This window comes from Otolemur garnettii, unplaced genomic scaffold (genome assembly GCF_000181295.1).
Source record: "Otolemur garnettii isolate 467f Iridium unplaced genomic scaffold, OtoGar3 scaffold00009, whole genome shotgun sequence".
Classification (NCBI taxonomy): Eukaryota; Metazoa; Chordata; class Mammalia; order Primates; family Galagidae; genus Otolemur; species Otolemur garnettii.
The window spans coordinates 6,395,534-6,409,846 of record NW_003852404.1 but is presented as its reverse complement, the minus strand read 5'-3'; the positions used below and the strand labels follow the sequence as shown (position 1 = coordinate 6,409,846).

General features: G+C 47.7%; 1 protein-coding gene across 1 annotated transcript in view; it reads left to right on the top strand.

The window, feature by feature from the left end:
• The window catches only part of IGSF21 (immunoglobin superfamily member 21), a 242,056-nt gene that overhangs the window by 221,877 nt on the left and 5,866 nt on the right, over positions 1 to 14,313 (top strand). Inside the window, exons 5-6 of the mRNA XM_003783853.1 lie at positions 4,347 to 4,462; positions 7,090 to 7,564. Of these exons, the coding sequence (XP_003783901.1) occupies positions 4,347 to 4,462; positions 7,090 to 7,564 (591 nt within the window). The remainder of the gene's footprint in view (positions 1 to 4,346; positions 4,463 to 7,089; positions 7,565 to 14,313) is intronic.

Here is a 14,313-nt window from a genome sequence, read left to right as displayed (position 1 = left end):
ATGGAGATGGGGATGGGAATAGGGATGAGGATAGAGATGGGGATGGGAATGGGGATGAGGATAGGAATGAGGATGGAGATGGAGATGGGAATGGGAATGAGGATGGGTATGAGGATGGAGATGGGGATGGGAATAGGGATGAGAATAGGTATGAGGATGTTTATGGGATGAGGGTAGAGATGAGAATGGAGATAGGGATGAGGATTGGGATGAGGATGGGCATAGGGATGGGGTAGAGATACAGATAAGAATGGGGATGAGGATGGGGACAGGGATGTGGATGAGAATGGGGATGAGGGCAGGCATAGAGCTGCAGATGAAGATGGATATAGGAATGAGGATGAAGATGGGGATAGGGATGACTGAGGGGATGAGTATGGGGATAAAGGTAGGGAAGGGGTGGAGATGTGGATGAGGATGGGACTGAGAGGATGATGATGGGCATAGGGATGAGGATAGGGATGGGGATGTGGATGGGAATGGAGATGAGGGTGGGGGTGGGATGAGGATTGAGATCAGGATGGAGATGGGGGTAGGGATGAAACTGAGGATGAGGATAAGGGTGGGGACAGGGTTTGGGATGAGAATGGGGATCAGCAGGAGGATGGCAGTGTGGATAGGGTAGATGTTGGAGTGAGATGGGGGTGTGGGTGAAAAGAGAGGTAAAGATAGGGATATAGGCGGGGAAGACTAATGGTGAAGGAAGACTGATCATGAGTCTAAGAAGCTGCTCTTGGCAGTATAGGAAGGACTGTTGTACTTAGTCAAGGGGAGGGAAAGAGAAGAGCAAGAAGAAGAACACAGCAGTGATGTGCGGGGTGAAGCAGCCTTACACAGCCCGGGCTCCCTGATGTAGACAGCTCCCTGTCTGCCTGCATCAGACCCTCCCCCAGGAGACAGGAGGCGAGATGCACAGTGACATTTTCCTGGGACACAGTGACTGGGGAATATGTTGACGGGGGAGTGTGGGAAGCCTGGGCTGTCCACACTGTTATTAGCAGCTCCTCTGTGTCATCGTCCATCTGACTGAAATCTGTTATTGTCTTATGAGCTTGATTAACTGTACACATTGCTAACACCTGCTCAGAAATATAACGAGGGATGGGAACACAGCTCCCAAGCAGCGTCTGTGTGGGTGGTGCGCGTGCCTCGGGAGCAGATCTCCAGAATGAGTGTGCGTGTGTGCGCGTGTGTGTGAGTGCACGCATGCGAGCATTGGCGGGGAGCACACAATACTGTGCAAAGAACTCATGTCAGGATTTGGCAAGTTGAGCACCAGTCTTATGACATATGGTTGGACCCCTGACTTATGGCGTGATGGCAGGCCAGTCTGTCCCTCTCTGTGCCCTCAGTTTACTTACTTATAAAATGGAAAATCCAGGCCACGGCTGCCCAGTAGAAGTACAATGCAAACCACAACTACCTACCATGTACTTGTAAGTTTTCTGATAACCACATCGAGATAAAAAGGTGAAATCAAGGGCGGCTCCTGTGGCTTAAAGGAGTAGGTGGCTGGCCCCATATACCAGAGGTGGTGGGTTCAAACCCAGCCCTGGCCCCAAACTGCAAAATAAATAACGTGAAATCAATTTTAATGTTGTATATAATAAACCAAACATACCCAAGATATTATCGTGTCAATATGTAATCAACATAAAAATATCAATGGCCTCTCTTAACGTTCTTTTTTAAAAATTAGGTCTTCAAAATCGGGTGTGCGTTTTACGCTTCTCCTGCATGTGAACTTGAACAAGCCACATGTCAGGGGTTCACTAGCGGCGTGGGATGAGCGGCTGTGGAACAGCGCAAAGTTAGGGCATTTTGGGGGTCTCCTCACTGCGAATGCCTCAGAGGCCAAGACTATGTTTCATTCTCCCAGTCCTTAGCAAGGACAAATAAAGGTGTTAGTTAGTAAATCACGCTGTTGAGAAGGATAGCTGATATGTATGGGGAGCACTTTCAAAGCACTTTGCAGGCACCGCCTTGTAATTTCATTCTGGTGATAAGGAAACTGAGGCTTAGCGAGGGTAAGAACTTGTCCAATTAACTGCAACCAGCGAATGGTACAGCTGGTATTTAAACCATGGACAGTCTTATCTAGAACCCGCACTTGTAAACCTTGTCTCCTATCCCCTCCCTTATTAGAAGCGATACAAGTAATATTAATTAAAAATCACGGGACCTGCATTGCAGACAATTTATAAGCATCACCACAATTACGCGTCAGTTCCCAACGGAACTGAATTACCAAGCATCCATGTAAGTCGAGATGCACCAGGTGAGTCAATGTTCCCTGGGGCTGAAGTACATGAAATGCATACTTAGGTCTAAAGTATACTTAGGTCTAAAGACCCAGAAGGGTGAGGTGGCACAGCTTCCTGTCAGAGTCTGGGCTCATTCTAGGTCCCAATCCCCAGCTCTACTTCATACTGTCTACGTGAACCCACGCAAGCGGTGTTAACTTGTCAGTTTCTCCATCTGTCAAATGGGAATGAATGACCCCACCTCCTAGACCTTTCTTTTATGAAGCATAAAAGAAAACGCTCTCTGAAAGCTTAGCATAGCTCCTGATGGATAAGTGTTAGCCCTTGTTGGTTCCTGTCTGGAATCCAGGTTTTCAGTTAGAGTTCTGGAAAAGTTAGATTGCAGAATCTGCAACTTCTAGGTAATCGAAGTGTTCTGGTGTATTTTTCCCTTCTCGGAAATCTTACCCCACTAGCCATCTGTTTTATGCGCTCTTTCGCTTAATTACAATTCTCCACCTATTGTTCTCCCATTGTTTCCTGTTTGTTCTGTTTCTCTTGCCGACAGCATGTGGCGGCTGCCTGAATGAATGAATGACTCATACCTGGCTTCGTTTCATTAGGCCTTAAAATAGAGTTGCCTGTGTGTCTGTCGCCCCCACCCGACAGTGAGCTTCTCAACACTTTTCTCTGTTTCATCACTGGGCACCTACCGTGAGCACCTGGCACCGTGCCTGGCACCTAGTAGGTGTCAGGAAATGTTTGTTGAATTTAATTAAACTTAACTGGAGTGAAAGGCCCACACCTCTTTATTTTCTCTGCTTCCTGGTTCAACCGTGGCCCAAGGCCAGGTAAGCCAGAATTGACAGCCTCTCCCAAGCACAGTTCTAAGATTCTGGCTTCTGTCCTGCTGAGTATGAGGAGGTTGGGGAAATAACGCAGAAATCATAACAATACTGAATTCCTACCATATGCTAAACCCTTTGATATCCATTAGCTGGTTTCATCCTGTAAATAGGCCTGCCATGTGTTATTCCCATTTAACAAGCTGGAGAACTGAGGCTCACAGCTTTGGTAATTTGTGCAAGTAGATGGGCCTTGCTGGGGTTTGGACCCAAGTGTGCTTTATGGCTGGGGAGCACGGGCTTTGCCAGACTAGAAGAGAGGTGAGCATGGGACAGATGGCAAACTGAAATAGGTCAATTTCAGGAAAGAAAGGGAGGGAGGACCCCTCTCTCTGCACATCTGGCTTTCCGCCAACCCCACCCACGTCCGAGCTACCATCCTCTCTAGTCTAAATTCACACTCGGTTTTCAGTCTCTTCCAAATACAAATTGGGTCATGTCACTGCTCTTGCTTAAAATCTTCGATGGCTCCCCGTTGTTCTCAGGATAAGAAGAAAAACTCAGAACCTGTGGTGTGGTTGTAAGCCAGTTCTCTGGGGGTTGGGACAGAGAATGGGAGCGGGGGAAAAAAAAAGTCCTGATTTGTAGCAGTTGCTAATTTTCATGACCTGTTTGAAGTTAGCAACAGTTTAACAGCTGGTTCACGAAATTCCTGAAAATGTCACAGTCGGCTCCACTGGTCGGAACTGGCTGCAGCATCCCACGGAGAGTCATAACTCCCTGTCGACATGCCACATGCTCTGTGCCCTGCCCATCTGCCCAGCCCCATGGGGCACCACACTCTCTCTGGCCTGCCCCCAGCCCTGATCAACGTACCACCAGACCTTTGCACGTGCTGTTCCTTCCACCCGCCATGCTGTATTTTGCCTACTGTTGTTCCTACTTCTTCACCAACGTCTTCCTAGAGCTCCTAGGCTGGGGCAGAGTCCCCTTGACACACTGAAACCTCCTGGTATCTGATGCACTTAACGCTGATTTCTGTGTGTCTCCCTACTAGGCTTTAAACCCTTGTCTGTACACCCAGCATAGGCCATTGTCCTCACTGTAGACATGACAAGGGCGCCCCTGGGGTTGGGCAACATTCGCCCTTTCCTGCCCCCAGCACCTAGTGTGGGACCTGGCCCATCTCAGGTAATTAGTGGATTCATCCGGAATTTTCCAGTTAAGCCTTTGTTTACCTGTGCTTCCCTTTGGGCAGCTCCTCCCACATCCATCGAAGTGGTGGCTGCTGACACACCAGCCCCCTTCAGCCGCTACCAAGCCCAGAACTTCACACTGGTCTGCATCGTGTCTGGAGGGAAGCCGGCGCCCATCGTGAGTATCCCTGGAGTGGCCCCGGCTCCTCCCCATCTGCTGGACCATCTGCTTGGGACTTGTCCAGCTGCAAGTGTCACCACTGTGCGCAGAGAGGGTCTGGTCTGCTGATACTGACCGTGACCCCATCTGTATTCACTCATCTGACCCATCCTGGCATCCCTGTGCCCCTCTTACTCCCAGTGTCCCCATGCCAAGAGCCCTCACTTCTTCTGAACATGGAATCCTAGAACTTCACAGCAGGGATGGCCTTCAGGGGACCCTGCCCCCAGTACACCCCACCCCAGTTATTGAGCAAGAGGCAGACAAAAGAGAGGGGCCCAGCCAGGAAAGGGACTTGTCTGGAATCACCATGATGTTCCCTATCGCTAGGACTCAAGTCCTTGGACTCAAGCTCCAAGTTCACTCTTCTTCCCACTGTCTGGAGGAAGCCACCTACAGAAAGGATGAAAGGGAGGCAGGGAGGGAAGAAAGGAAGGGAGGAAGGAAAGAGAAGGAATTCCTTTTTCAGGTAACTGCGTATGAGACTCCACCTAAGGTTCCTTGAGATCTGCACATCTACTTCATGGTTGCCTAGAGGGCTGGGGCAGGGCGTGAGAGCTCTTCCTGAGTGTCTGGAGAGCTGAGTTTTAGTCCTGGCCTTGCCATGTCCACCGAGTGACCCTGAACAGACAGGCCTCCCCCACCTCTGCTTCTCAGTTTCCATAAGGGGGCTGAGGAGTTGACAACATTTGAGTTGTTCAGCTATTTTAGAAGCAACGGGGGCCTTTTAGTCTAAATGAGACACACAGCAGCCTCACGTATACAGTATTTAAAAGTTAAGGGGACACTCTTACTGATTCCTGAAGCACCTCTGGAACGCATTCTGGGAAGCTATGGGCCACAGACTCCTGAGGACCCGTTCAGTTTTGACATTTTGTAACACTTTAGTTTTGACCCTATGAATTTCATACATTACTAGGATTTAGCAAGCGGGTGGAGCTAGAGCATTGGGTATGTGAGGTTATAGTTCAAGATGGTAGGCAAAATGGGGCGGCGCCTGTGGCTCATGGAATAGGGCACCGGCCCCATATATCAGTGGTAGTGGGTTCAAAACCCGGCCCCAGCCAAAAAAAAGATGGCAGGCAAAGTGTTCTCTTTGTTCCAGATCTGACTGTCTCACAGCCCTGAGCCCCTGGGGCAACCTTGGGAAAATAGGGCAGTCCTGCCTCAAGACCTGGGGCCAGAGAGAGCCAGCTGCCCGGGGGTCTCAGGTGCATAGCTGCATAGGTGGGCAGTGGGCAGGTACACAAGGCAAGTCACCGTCCTTAGGAAACACATGGAAAAAGTGGCTTCAAAGCCACCAATTATTGAAAGCAGGACATGGCCTCAAATTTTCCCTTTTCAATCTCATAAAGAGGCCCAGTCTATCTAAAATCAGGGAAGTGGGTCTTTTCTCCCCAGAGATAAACTCATTTGCTAGAGGAAAGGAAGGCTTTTCACTGCCTCAAGGCTGCAGAAAGACACGCTCTTACCCATCCTGCTCGCCTGTGCTGCCATTTGAGACATGTCAACAAAATATTCAGAAACGTATACACGTATATATTTCATGTGTTTGTGTAAAAAGATCCTCCTCTCCCCAAATCCCAAGCATCTTATGTTTGCCTGAGACATTGGAACTTTAAAGAAATTCTTTGTTATAAATTACAAATCTGCTTTTAAAGCACTTTTCAAAAAAAAGGAAAGAGAGGATAAAAAAAAAAAACCAAAGCAGGCCATTAAGTGCATGAGAGATTCTTTACCGGCGTTATAAACCCTGGCAATGCCTCTGCAGCCTGCATTTCATTGCACCCCCCCCCCGTCCTCCCCACCTCCCTCGCCCCTACACCCGCCCACAGCCTCTCCTCCCTACCGCTTTCTTCCACCCCCAACCCCTGCATCCCCCAAAGCTGCTTCCTGCTCTTCCCTTCATCTCCTATCGATGTATCTATCTGATTTATTAAAAAAATACACCCAATCCCCACAGGCCTCTGGGCGCATGTACCAAAATAAAAAGGCAGCAAATTAAATTAAATGCCGCCTCTGAAAACTTGAATTCCTCATTAACAGAGAAAGCAAGGAGACATTAGCTTTCGCCTCATTCTGGCACCCAGCCCCCTCCCACATGCACACCTGTGTGTGCCAAATACACACACACACCTTCATTCATCCTCTCTGGACATCCCACTTCCTCCCTGCTGCCCATCTATAATCTGTTTCTCTCTCATCCACATGTCCTACAAGTGGACCCCCGCCTCCGGAGCCTGAGTGGCACGACCATGGCAGAGTCCAACACCCCTGTTTCTATGAAGCAGGTGTTCTTATTCCTTTGTACAAGTGAGGGAAGTGAGGCTTAAAAAGTCTCACTGGTTGTTAAATGATGGGGTTGAGCTAAGCCTCTGCCGTGGGACTATATGTGCGTTCCCACTGTACCATGCTGGCTCACAGTTTTGGGGATGCTGTAGGGAAAGGAATGGGGTGGGGAGGTCCACTGAGAAGACGACTAGGAAGGGAAGAACTAGTGTCCTGTGGCCAGTTCGTTAGGGACCCTGTTGGAAAGTCAAGGTCATTTGCACAAGACCTTTCCCACACCCTCTTTGCAATTTCAGGTTTACTTCAAACGGGATGGAGAACCCATCGATGCGGTGCCCCTCTCAGAGCCCCCGGCTGCGAGCTCTGGCCCCCTCCAGGACAGCAGGCCCTTCCGCAGCCTCCTGCACCGTGACCTGGACGACACAAAGATGCAGAAGTCACTTTCCCTCCTGGACGCTGAAAACCGGGGTGGGCGACCCTACACGGAGCGCCCCTCCCGCAGCCTGACCCCAGATCCCAGTGTACTCCTCCAGCCAACCACAGAGAACATCCCAGAGACGGTTGTGAGCCGCGAGTTCCCCCGCTGGGTCCACAGTGCCGAGCCCATCTACTTCCTGCGCCACAGCCGCACCCCAGGCAGTGATGGCACCGTGGAGGTGCGCGCCCTCCTCACCTGGACCCTCAACCCGCAGATCGACAACGAGGCCCTCTTCAGCTGTGAGGTCAAGCACCCGGCGCTGTCGATGCCCATGCAGGCAGAGGTCACGCTGGGTAAGGCACAGTGGGGCCCTTCAGCAGAGCCCCTGCAGGCCTGGGTGTCGGGAGCCTTGGAGTCACAGAGGTGTAGTGAACTGGAGGTTCAACACAGAGATGGAGCCAGGCTTCTTAAAGAGGTTTGCTGAGTTGGATCAGAGGATATGGGAAGTTCCTGGAGGTCAGGGGTGTTGCTGAGTAGGGTCAGGAACACAGACGGTCAGGAGAGTTTGCAGAGTTAGTATATAGAATATGGAAAGTCATATTGTCATATTTACTGAATCAGAGTTAGAAACAGAGGAGGTCTTCCAGGTTGAAAATGGAACCAGGAATTTGAACACATAGGGAGGTTTGCCCTATACATGCAGAACACACCAGTCGGGTTTCTTAAGGGAGGGTTGTTGTTGAGTCAACAACAAAAATGTCCCAGACAGGCCAAGGTTTTTTGAGTTACTGTCAGAAACAAGAGAAGTTGGGGGAAGTTAGTTGGGTCAAGGAGAGGAACACAGGAGGTTATAACAAGGCCAGGGAAGGTTTCCTAGATCACAGCAGGGAATATGGAAGGTGACAAGAAGGTTTTCTGGGTAGAATAAGAGACCAAGGGATCAGGGGATCATTGCTAGGTAAGGGGCATGAACCTGGGAGGTGGTAGGCTCAGCCTCAGGAATACTGAAGGTTATAGGAAGCTCTGCCAGGTCTGGGTCAGGAACACATAAGACATGAGAGGATGTCACCCTGACCTAACTTTATGAACGATGAAAACCCTGTCATTTGTGGATAGTGAGAGATGGTCAAGCAGGAAACCAGATGTCCAGGGCCAACTCAGCCTGAGAACCCAACCCCTGTCTGACTCCTTCCTCCTCCAACAGAGCACCAACTCGGGGCACTCTCATAGTGGTTCCCTAAGGACTGCCACCCTCTCCTATGTACTTCTCCTGGGTGATTCAGGGCAGGGAAAGGGGTGATGTGAAAATCTCTTCAGAAATACGTAAGACATGGGAAGCTAGTTGTTTTTATCAACTATGTGGATGAGGGAGGAGGTGGACATGACGATCTGCCCTGCTGTCTTCTGCCTGCATTCCTTTGCATCTCAATCTGCAGCCCTCCAAGGCTCTTCCCTGAGCCTAGAAGTGCCTGAGCTTCTCTTCTGAGATTCCTGCAGTGGTCAGGGGCTGCAGGGAACCACCTACAGCTCCTGACCCAAGTTGTTCATGACCAGGGGATGAGAGCAGTGACACAAGCTGGGTCTGCAGCCCATGTCAGGGTCCCAGAGGGCTTCTCTATCTTTAGCTAGACCACCAGGAAATGCAAGCCCCCCAACACCAAAGACAAAGGGAAAGTAGTACCTACTACATGCCAGTAGCATTTGCAAGGATTATCTCACTCAATCCTCATAAGTACACGTTTACCACATAGTCCCATTTTACAGAAGAGCAAAGTGAGGCTCGGGGTGGTGGAGTCCCTTGCCCTGAATCACTAACTTACATGTAGCAGAGCCAGGATTTTAAGCCAAGTTTCTTGGGACCTTCTCTCTCCCCATAATGCCAGTCACTGAACTCACCTTCCCCAGAACCCAGTGCCTTAGCTGCCTGTGGGGCTAGTTCCTCCCTGAACACTCATTAAAATAGCCCTTTGATTCCCACAGGCCACTCACCCATGATAATAAGGTCTAAGATTTACTGAACACCTCCTGTATACCACAGGCTATTGCTTTTCTTGTATCCACTTGTGAGTCCTCATGAGAACCCAGTGAGGTGGGCACTATCAATATCCATATCACAGATGAAGAAACTGAGGCCCAGGGAGGTTGAGTAAGTGGCTTAAGGTCAGTGGCAAAGGATTCAAAGGCATGCAGTGTGACACCAGAGTCTGCTCTTGACTCTCACTGGGCCTCCTCATGGCATTCCTCTGTCCTGGGTGCCCACCCCTGCAGTCATTCCATAGAGACATCTCAAGCACCCCCTAAAGCCAGATACTGGGCAAGATGTGGAGGCTTCTCAACCCAGAGCCTGCTCAGACTTCTCTCTGAACCCACCCTCCTTGCCAACCTTTCACTCCTGTCTCTGGACCATCCAAACCTCCTTGTTCCTTCCTGCCCAGGGAGGGCAACCTCTACCCTTCATCTGGCTGCTTTTCCCATGAAAGCCACATGCTGCCTCCCTTGTGGAAGTGCAGGCTTCCAGGGGGATGGCTCCCCTGTCTCACCCCACTGAGGATGAGAAAGACGAAGGACCAGACAAGGACTTCAAATCAGCTGGTGAATGTTGAGCTCATAGCTCATAACTCCTAATGATGAGGGGGCATGCAGCTGGTGGCCTATTTTACCCCCCATAACCTCTACCCCAAGCCACACTAAAGCACTTGCCTGCCCTGTCTCTGATCCCAGAATCTCCTTTAACTGGAGCCATCTCTTTAGACACCCTTAACTCATCATCAGAGCAAGGGAAAGAAGGGCCCACTGCCTGTGCACTTCGGGGATGTGGGGACTTGGGAACACAGAAGGTCCACCAAAGTAAAGAGGCCAATCCCAGTGGGTGAGTAAAGAGATCCCTGGGCCAGCTGGCTGTCCTTCCCCAAATGTCAGTTAGTGAGACCTGAGATAGTTTTTGCCTAGCTAAATGGGGAGAATAATGTAACTGCGTACACGGATTGAGCACATGTTCGGAGCCACATTTTCTACAAGATATTTTCCCTACCAGATCTCAATGACATCATGAAACAATCCTATGAGACCAATGAGACATACTATTGTTATTTCCATCTTATAGATAAAGTACTCTGTCTGGGCTCAGATTCTGTGTTCTTCACTGATGTGCTCTACAGCTCACTGCACTGGGCTGTAGTGAGGACACAATGAGTCAGTAGGTATGACCGGGGAGAGTTCTGTGAGCCCAGAGGTTGCGAATATACGCCCTTTGCCAATCAGGGTCCCCTGTACTTTGGGTAAGATAGTAGGATGGATGACATGACCTCTGGGAACAGACTCTTATCATCTGATAAGGACATTGAAGTTCAGGCCAGTGAGGGTCAGGGCATGACTCCCTGTAAGGAGCCTTTACAGGGATGCTTTTCCCAGCTCAAATCCCAACCCCTTCAGGAAACCTTCCCTGACTCTTTCCTAATCCTTCCAGCTAAATGTGCCTCTTCTGAATTTCTGTCCTGTTGGGTTTGTGCCTTTCTTGTGATCTGGACACAGGTGGCCTGGTTATCATGGAACCCATGTCAGTAGATGGCAACTACATTCTTCCCTTTTTTTTTAATGCAGTTTTTGGCTGGGGCTGGGTTTGAACACGCCACCTCCAGCATATGGAGCTGGCGCCCAACTCCTTGAGCCACAGGCACCACCCTATTCTTCCCTTTGATTAGACCAGCAACCTTGGAGCCATACACTCTTCCCACTCTTTTCTCATAGTCCATATCCAACCCATCTTCCATTCCTAGTAGCTCAGCCTCAGAGCATCTTCCAAATCTGCCACCTGTCATGGTTTCCACTCGGGCTACCTAATCCAAACACCATTGATTCATGCCTGGATGATTAGAGTAGCCTTCAAACTGGTCCTTCTCCTTCCACTTTTACCCTCTTCTATTTTCCACCCTGATTGATCTACTTAAAATATAAATTAGATCACAACATTCACACGCACCTACCCAAAACCTTCCAGCAGTAGACAAATAGTCTGATAGAACAGACTAGAGTCCAGATAATAGACCCACATACATAGAGTCAATTGATTTTTGACAAAGATCCCAAGGCTGTTCAATGAGGAAAGAGAAGCCTTCTTAACAAATGGCCCTGAAACAGCTGAATACGCATAAGGAAAAATTGAACCTGGGCCCCTACAGTGTGCACACACACAAATTCATTTAAAATGAAATCATAAAATCAAATGTAAAAGCCAGCATCATGAAGCTTCTAGGACAAAACATAGAAAAAATATGTCTGTGACCCTAGGGGAGCAAGGATTTCTTAAAGCAGTCACAAGAAAACACTAAATGAAAAATCAAAAATTGGAAAATTAGATTTAATTGAAATTCAAATCTGCTCTTAAGAAGACATCTTTAAGAAGAATGAAAGGCAAACTGTAGAATGAAAGAAAAGACTCTCAATACACATATCGGACAAAGCATTTCTATCCAGGATATAAAAAGTATCACTACAAATCAGAAATATAAGACAACCCCATTTTGCCAGGTGTTGTGGTTCGTGCCTGTACTCCCAGCTACTTGGGAGGCTGAGGCAAGAGAATGGCTTGAGCCCAGGAGTTCTAGGCTGCAGTAAGTTCTTACCATGCCACTGTACTCCAGCATGGGTGACAGGCCAAGACACTTTCCATAAATAAATAAATAAGTATTCCCAGGATATACAGTTTTGATTACATAGTTCACTCTGTATGGATTGAGTCTAAGTTATAAGCGTGCTCTTCCCCAGATAGTGTGCATTGTACCTGTTAGGTGTGAATTTACCCACCCCTCTCCCCCACACCTGCTTTACTTTAGTTGAGTGTTACTTCCATGTGTGCACATAGGTTGATCCTTTGGTTCCAATTTAGTAATGAGTACATGTGGCATTTGTTTTCTCATTCATGCAAGATTTTTTTTTTAATTATTATTATTTATTTTTGCAGTTTTCAGCCAGAGCTGGGTTTGAACCCGCCACCTCTCGCATATGGGGCCTGCGCTCTACTCCTTTGAGCCACAGGTGCCACCTTCATGCAAGATTTTACTTAGAAGATTCATCTCCCGTTCCATCCAAATCTTATAAAAGATACCAGATCATCACTTTTTCTGGCTGAGTAGTACTCCATGATATATGTATATTACATTTTCTTAATACATTTATTCATCGATGGGCAGTTGGGTTGTTTCCACGTCTTTGTGAATCATGCTTCTATAAACATTCAAGTGTATGTACCTTTTAAGATAAAATGACTTTTCTTCCTTTGGGTAGATACCTAGTAGTGGAATTACTGGATCAAATGGTCGGTCTACTTTTAGTTCCTTGAGGTATCTCCATACTACTTTCCATAGAGCTTGTACTAATTTGTAGTCCCACCAACAGTGGATAAGAGTTCCTTCCTCTCTGTATCCAAAAAAAGAAAAAACGACCCAATTTTTTTTTAAAAAAGAAGATATACAAATATTCAATAAACATCTAAAAAGGGGTACAACATTTAAAATTGACCATACCAAATGTGGGCCAGAATGTAGAACAATCAGAATCCTTGTGTATTGCTGAGGTACTGCTCTACAATGGCATTACTACTTTGGAATGGTACTACTAGTACTGGTTGTTTCATACAAAGATAAAACTACTCCCACTCTATGATTCCAAAGTATTTACCCCAAAGAGATGGAAACATATGTTCACAAAGACTTGGCCGTGAATGTTCACAACAGCTTTATCTATGACAACAACAATGACTTCCCCCTTCAAACCTATAAATATCCAAATGTCCATAATTAGAAACATGGACAAATTTTTGGTATATTCCTACAATGAAACCCATTCATCAGTACAAATGAATGAACTCAGATACACGCGCCCACATGGAGGGGGCTCAGAAACATTGTGCCAAGTGAAAGAAGCCAGGCAAGGAAGCATACTTACTGCATGAGTGCATTTATGTGAAATTCGAGAACAAGAAAACAAATCTCCCTTGATAGAAATCAGAACAGTGTTTACCTGTGGAGAGTGGAGACTGCCGAGGGGGAGCCGTGAGGGGGGCCTCCAGAGCGTGGGATTGTTCCTGAGTTTGATTGGGAGGGTGGTTACGCAGGCATTCACATTTCTTAAAATTGGTCAGATTGTGCATTTGAGAACAGTCCATTTCCCTGTGTGTAAATTTTATCATAATTTTGAAGTCTATGAAGAAGGAATTTAAAAAAAAAAAAAAAGCCAGTTCGCTGACTGCTAGCACATCTAAAACCAAATCCCACTTCCTTACCCAGCTTATCGTCTAAAACTCTTCCTACTCTCAATTCACTTCAACCTCAGGGTCCGCCTCCTTGTTCCCTAATGACGCTAAGCTCAGGCCCATCTCCGTGGCTTGGCACCGGCTTTCCTTTCTACCTAATCTTTTCCCTGTAAACTCTAATCTTCCTTCCTTCAGCCCTCTGCTCACGTCTACTCAGAGAGTCCTTCCTTGAACACTCTTCTCTAAAACAACCCCTTCCTCTGGCCCCTTCGGCCTCTTCTCTTGTTTTGTCTCCTTGCCCGGCACGTGTCCTTCCCTGCAAGCACATTCTGTATTTCTAATTCTCGTCTAGATCCCCGCCAGAATTTAAGCTGCATGTGAGCTGGGTCTTTATCTGCCTTGTTCACATGCTGCAGGGCTCACAACAATCCCTAACATATTACTTAATAATTGCTTGGTTAATAATTAATTAATTAGCACTTTTCTGGGTTGTCGTGAAGAGTAACTAAGGCGATGCATACAAAGGTCCTCACATGGCGACCGATGGAGTGAGTAGATGAGAAATAGAAGCTACTACGGGTATTCATCCTTTTATCCCCAACATTGCCCTGCATGGTGACCAACAAAGATTAGGTCTATGGTAAAAAATTAAATGGACAGAGCAGACGAATGAATGGGTGAGTGTATAGGTTGGTAGGTTTGTGGGTAGGTGTATGGATAGATGGATATTTAGATGTATAAATGGATTAATAGGATAGATGGATGGATGGATGGATGGATGGATGGATGGATATTTAGATGTATAGATGAGTTAATAGGATGGATGGATGGATGGATGGATGGATGGATGGA